The 6706-nt window shown below is 44.6% G+C and overlaps 1 protein-coding gene across 1 annotated transcript; it reads left to right on the forward strand.

The window, feature by feature from the left end:
- The first annotated feature begins 376 nt into the window (after positions 1-376).
- On the forward strand, positions 377-5737 carry LOC119392748 (uncharacterized). Its single transcript, XM_037659706.2, has 4 exons — positions 377-668; positions 759-938; positions 2277-2424; positions 3867-5737. Exons 1-4 carry the CDS (start codon positions 475-477, stop codon positions 4980-4982), a joined length of 1638 nt encoding a protein of 545 aa, XP_037515634.1. The 5' UTR covers positions 377-474; the 3' UTR covers positions 4983-5737.
- Positions 5738-6706: the final 969 nt, after the last annotated feature.

The raw sequence follows: 6706 nt of genomic DNA on the forward strand, positions 1-6706 counted from the left end.
GGGGAGCTGTGGAGTAGAAGGAGCCCTCCGGCGCTTGGACTTGCCCTTCTTCTTCCTAACAGAGTTAACCGTCATTAGCTGCGCGGTTTCCTTCAGAAAAGCCGTGGCGGAGTGTTGAGGAAGTTTTGGCGTCGGAGCAGCCATGCTCGGCTGTAACATTCCACCAACGGTTGCTGAAAGCTGTGCGGGACGCGGCAGCGCGTCGCAGCCACCATGAGTCTCCGGCCGCGATGGGTTATGTTCTGGCTGCACATGCTTACGTGGAGCGTCGCAGTCGCTCCCCTCATCATCGCGGCCTCGCCTGCGAGAGCTAGTGTAGTACATTTGCTCATCCGGGGTGACCGCAGGCAGCGGGCAAGCGCTGGGGTCAATGGGCCTGGTGCGCTGCAGTTTCGACTGAACAAGTGGCGCCACCCACGAACGCGGCGCGCTACTAGCCAGTCGCGTCGAGAGCAGGCGCGTACGGTCGCAAGCATGGCCGCTCGAAAGGACGAAGGTAAATCGCGGCCAAGAAGGGCTGGAACTGTGTACTGTTGTGTGTATGGCTGTCACAACAGCTACAGAAACACTGCGGGAAAGCTGCCGAAGATAAAGTTCTATGGATTTCCTTGGAGGCCCTACGAAACCGAGCGACGGGAGCGCTGGATCAGGGCGGTGCGACGTGCGAGGTAAACAGACGCTCTTCCATCATTTTCTGTGCTTTCTTTGCTATCATTGGGCATATTTGCTGATTGTGGTCATCAACTCTGCCTCTTTAGCCCTGATGGAGGCCTTTGGCAGCCTGTGAAGAACCAAACTCGCATATGCAGCGCCCACTTCGTGGGTAACGAGAGAAGTTCAGTAGCACAACACCCTGCATACATTCCGACAATTTTTCCCGAGTGCTATGGGAAAGGCGATGGTGTGATACCTGCTACGAAGCTTGAAAGATATCAGCGGTGAGTACGAATGTTCGAAGACTAGATTTACAGGCATGATTTTCATTTTGCTCTTTTTTTTCTGCGCTCCTCGTTTGCCTACTCATCTCCTCGCCGTCATCACGCTAATCAGTCAATCGGCCTAGCGGGTTCAATGAAAGTAGTACAAATGAAGAAAAATATGCGCGGTGGCCACCATCCCATGGCTTGGCAATGCAAAAACAGTCGAGCTAGCAGCACACTGGATGCACAATAAATGACCTGATGGGGTAGCATGCACGTACCAGCATTCCTGCACTACGGCTCGGGTGAAATGCAGTTAAGGCGAAAGCCTTAGACGCCTCATCAAACGCGAAAATTCTCTGTCGGCGTCCCGCGGCGTCGGGCACAGGACGAGTGATCCAAGACAGGGGCGTAGCCAAGGGGGGGGGGGTTGGGGGGGTTCAAACCCCCGAAATTTTTAATTTTGCCTGCGTATATATACACGCACACATACAAATGCACGCACGAACGTACATAAAGTATGATTGAACTCCCCCCGAAAAAAATTTCTGGCTACGCCCCTGATGCAAGAAATCATCACGTGATGACGTCATGGTGACGTCACAAATTCTGGAGTGACGTAACGTCACATGATGCCGTCATCGCATGACATCGTAGCTTAGTCAAAGGTGGGCCGGTCACCGAAGCAGTGCAAAACTAGGTAAGTGCCTCCGATCCTGGAGGCAGCGCAAAACCACACCAGGCGCAAGAAGCTTGCGGAGGGAGGTGGGGCAGGACCAATATATTGACTGCTTTCGCCTTCGAGTCATCATAGGTGAATGCGAAGGGAACCGTGCGAGTTTTTTTTTTTAAGTTAAAATACGGCTCTGGTTGGGTTGTGTAGAAACCTGTGATCTAAGCGAGCTCTATTTTCTAAAGGCATGTGTGCATTACGGAGGAAAAAAAAGCTTTTACGGGGTCACGCAATTTTATTTTCGCAGTTGCACACTCCAGAGATGCCTAAACAGCAAAGACCCATCACAAAGTTCCCATACATGTTTCTTGCTCCAATGACGGTGTGGTTTTGAATTCCATGCAAATGATACGAAGTGGGACATGTACACTCACGATAGTGTATTCGTTTAAAAATCGAGCATTTGCCAGATGAATGCTTTTATACCGTAGAAAGCAGGTCACATAGTGAATATCAGACAGCATTTAGCAAGAAATGAAAGGGTTTTCGATAAAAGGAAACAATTACATGATTGTAAGTGCCTTAAAAACATGCTTTTAATTTTCAAAGGCTTTTGCTTGTTTCAAGAACCTGTACACACCCTTACAAAATCATTGTACGATGTTTATATTGTACCATTCCAGACTTGAACGACGTGGATCTGCAGCTGCGGGAAAGCCACCCGTACACACTGAAACACCAGGTGAAGCTTCACCGCAAGAAGAGTTCATTCTTGGTGGCACCGAGGAGCGCGTTGCTGGCGACGAGGAGCACATTGCCTTTGCATCTGTGGTAAGCTCAGTGTTTTCAACGGGTACACTAGGGGTACCTTGAGTGAAGCTTACAACTGTGCGATAGGACGTAATGGGTGAAACGTTCTACGTTCACCAGTGCATGAATGTGTGAGCATATAGCACCAGTCGTAGCATGTAGCAGAATCAGTTGGATTTGCAGCAATGACTGCTATAAAATATGGACATGTTTAGCTACGATAGAAATTATCACAATGCGTCTGAAAAAACTGTTTGCATTAGTGAGAAGCATATCGTGGTTAAATTGTGTTCCGCGTTGAGTTCATGTCATATCATTGTGCTATGCTTAGTCGGGTTGGTGCTGTTATTTCCCATGCAGCACTTTTGTCGCTGTAATGAAGTGCAAGGTTTGTTACGCCAATACACAATTGTAACGGCTAACACAATAACAGCAATGGTGCTTTTAAAGGGACACTAAAGAGCAAAATGATTTTTCTCGTATTAGTAAACTACTCTTCCACGATACCAAAAACACCACGCTTGCTGCGAGAAGACGCTTAGTAAGCGAGAAATCGCACAAAAAGAAAATGTGGGTGGCGACGCCACTTTGAAGTTTCCGCACCATTCGCCGTGACGTCACATAATTTGATGGCGCCTACTAGGGCCTACGTAGTTCCTTAACGGTAAAAATAAAGTACACTGTCCTCTGAGAGGGCCATAGAGTTAACACACCAACTTTGAGGAAATTTTGTTGAGCCAATGGCGCCAAAATACGATAAATACGTTATGAAATTCGTGACGTCACGCGTGGAGATTTTGGCACGAAATTTAGAAATGAAACGTTGAACTTCATTTTTATCCTTTATTAATAGACCTATGATGGTGAAATTAACGACATTATAGTTCTCAAAGTACAATTTATAAATCTAAATCGATTTATTGTTTCTTTTTAGTGCCCATTTAAGGTCGATCTTTAGTATCGTTCGTGTAAGATCATGGTGACAAAAGTCAATCTCCAGAGTCAAGTCGCGTGTGAAGCTGGTTGCAACAGCAATCTCTGCCTTCCAATGCTTCCAAGGCTGATGATACACGCAGTGATAAGGGGCACAACGACTTCACATTCAGTGCACGAAATGTAACACAGTTGACCATGGAAGTACGAGAGGCCGAAATAACTTCCTACTCTGGCTTTCCATAATCGAAACATTAATCCCTGCTCGGATTACTTCATCACATTTAGAGCGCGATGTAAGACATTAACCACTTGCAGGGCACGAATAATTGACATTGATAATCATGAAGCAACTGCACAGTTTCCAGTTGTACTCGCACAGTTAGTAGTGCTCTATTTATCATGTGAGCATGATTTTTGCTGCAGTTCTGCATTTTAATTGTGGCTGGTTATCCTTGTGTACTCTACAGAAACTTTATCACAATTCTTTGCGTGTAATGTAACCACTAAAACATGTTTGACACTTCCAGACAACTCAAACAGAAGGAAGTCAAACCAGTGGTCCTTGCAGTCTTTTCCTTTCCGTGTCATCAGGAGGCTCAGCAAGTACGCAGGTGTGCCATTCAAACATGACACATACAGCTGTGCAGGCAACGCCAGCTACAACAACGACAAGCACAGGATTGGAAGAGCGTAGCTGTGTATTCCTTGGGTACAACTCTCTTATTGATCGGACAGATGCCTTCAGGGAACTTTGTGGTGTTAGCAGTAATGTATTTGCTTTGCTGACATTTGTGCTTTCACCCATACATGTTCGGCGGGTTGACATACCAGTTTCACAGAAGCTGGTGATCTTCCTCATGAAACTAAAGCTTGGTATTTCATTCGCAAGCCTTGGAGCACTTTTCGGTTTGCACCGCACTGGGGTTAGCCGTATTTTTTTTTCCGTATTGAGCAACTTGTTGACTGCAATGAAGGAATGCATACCAGAGCCGTCTCTTTCTGCTGTCCAAGCATCAATGCCAGCATGTTTTAAGTTACACTATCCTCGATGCCGATATATTATAGACTGCACAGAGATACGTACTGAAGAGCCACCTACTGTAGAACAAAAAAGGGCCCTGTTTTCACACTATAAGGGTTGTTATACATTGAAGTTTTTGATAGGAATTCTGCCAAACGGTGTTGTGACATTCTTGTCAGATGCGTATGGTGGCCGTACATCTGACACACGCATCACACTAGAGTCTGGATTTCTTGACAGGATAGAACCTGGCGATATTGTGTTAGCAGATAAGGGCTTTCCAGGTATTAAAGCACCAACTGAAGGCCAGAAAGGGATTCTGGTTTTGCCACCATTTTCAAAAGGAAATGTGCAGTTCACTCATGAGGAATTATTGGAGACATATAATGTTGCTCAGGTGCGCATACATGTTGAGAGAGTAATTCAACGTGTGAAGATGTTTAATGTGTTAAATACAAGAATTCCTGTTGACCTGATTCCTCGCATGGGTGATATTATGCGCATGTGTTGTATCCTTGCTAACCTTCAGGCGCCAATTTTCAGTGAACAAAGCGTGACAGTGAAGAGCCACATAAGGGCTCCTAAACAATGTTTGCTTGGAACCATTTGTTACCACAAATAATATTTCTTGGATAAAGTGCACCATTTGCCCATCCTGTGTGTTGCAAATCCTGAATATTGGCCATTGCGTGAACTCCAGTGACATAGGCCATCAATTTGCAGGATAAAGTTGTCTTACTCGTGTATCTGTCCCCCGAACGACCCATGAAAGCACATACCAGAGTCCCAACCAGAGTCCTTTTGGTGTGCCAGCGAATGCTACTAGTGATCCAAAGATGGATTCAGACTTGAGAGTTGCGAGAACACAAAACTTGTATTCTGATCTATAGGTACACCCATACACACTCTGGCTAATTAAACACCAAGAAAACACAGCTGCATTTCAGGAATTAAACAACATATATATGTACTATATATATTTGATATAAATACACTGAATTAATAGATGAACATTATTTACAATATCAACAGCCCTGCAGGGGAGACCTGCTGGGCTCAGTTAAAAAATATGCTCGCCCAATCGAAGCATAAGCACATGCAATACAGAATGAGTCAGAGCACAAAATGTCCTTTCATATTGATCTGCATTTGTTTCTCAGCCTGAAGTCCTTGGCGAAACGTATGCATTCCAGAAGAAGTTGCTGGTATGATGCAGTTCAACGCTGGCTTCAGTAAGCAATGGCACACACTTTTCTTTATGTACACTTTGTTGATTGACTCTCTGTCTACTGCTCTTCTTACATTGTTTTTTGTTGTTCTGTGGAATGTGCCTATTAGCATTTGTGTGTTGTTGAAATCACTCTGCAAGACCATGTTGCATACGTGTTGAATAAAATGAAATTTTATACAATAAATACAACTATTACACTTTTCCTTGATCCCACTTAGTGGTTCCCTGAGTTATCTTGTTTAAAGGGACATTAAAGGCAAACAACAATTTGTGCTAGAGTGAGAGGTCAATGCTTGAGAATGTTTAAAATGTAAATATAATGCACATCAACGCTTGACTAATCGAGAAGTAAGGTAAATGTAGGACACAATATGCCTCACCAGTGGGACATGCTGGAACAAAAGCCCGATGACCTAGAAGGTCCTAAGTACAATTAATCACTAGTACTCAAACTGCCCATGACTAGAAGGAACATTCCAGTGCATCACAGTCTAATAAAGTGCAGCTTGTGCATTTTTGTTGCATTTGTTGAAAGAAGTTCTTCGCATTACCATAGCTAACAACGTGGATGGTCCAAAAGTTCAGTTTTCACTTGGCCGTGCTCTGTTGTCGCGGTCATGTCTCAGTGGCAGTTCCGTTATCATTCCAGAAACCGCAGTGCCGACTGTCAGGCAATAAAGGGCGGGCAAGGAAAATGCTATGCCACAAGGCCTTTTCGAGGCGGGAGGTTTTAAGTGTGCCAGCGGTGTACGGACAGCTAAAACTTGATTACATTTCAAGCTACACATTTCCTTGGCACAAAACAAGCACTAAGAGGTTCCCGGAATGCTATTTCAGCAATACTCGTCAACTTAATTTTTGCTTTTAGTGTCTCCATGAAACTTAGTCTTTTTTTATATACAAGTGTTCAAGGCTCACTGTATCAAAATAAGCCAAGTTATGACTTTTTTTTGCAAATAAGCATGTTCGTATGTGTCGACACTTGTAGTAATTAGCATCTAAACACATGAATTCACTTAAGGCAATTTTGAGAGCCGGCTTAACATGTGCTTGAAATAGAACCACTCTAGCTTAGGGATGTATTCGCTCAGAAACTTCTCATCCCTTTCAATTAT

This window comes from Rhipicephalus sanguineus, chromosome 5 (assembly GCF_013339695.2).
Source record: "Rhipicephalus sanguineus isolate Rsan-2018 chromosome 5, BIME_Rsan_1.4, whole genome shotgun sequence".
NCBI lineage: Eukaryota > Metazoa > Arthropoda > Arachnida > Ixodida > Ixodidae > Rhipicephalus > Rhipicephalus sanguineus.

Bases quoted from the DNA above. Each gene is read 5' to 3' on its own strand.
- LOC119392748 (XM_037659706.2), top strand. From the start codon at position 475: ATGGCCGCTCGAAAGGACGAAGGTAAATCGCGGCCAAGAAGGGCTGGA. The intron at 939-2,276 runs GTGAGTACGAAT...GTACCATTCCAG, and splicing joins AAGCTTGAAAGATATCAGCG to ACTTGAACGACGTGGATCTG. The intron at 2,425-3,866 runs GTAAGCTCAGTG...TGACACTTCCAG, and splicing joins ACATTGCCTTTGCATCTGTG to ACAACTCAAACAGAAGGAAG.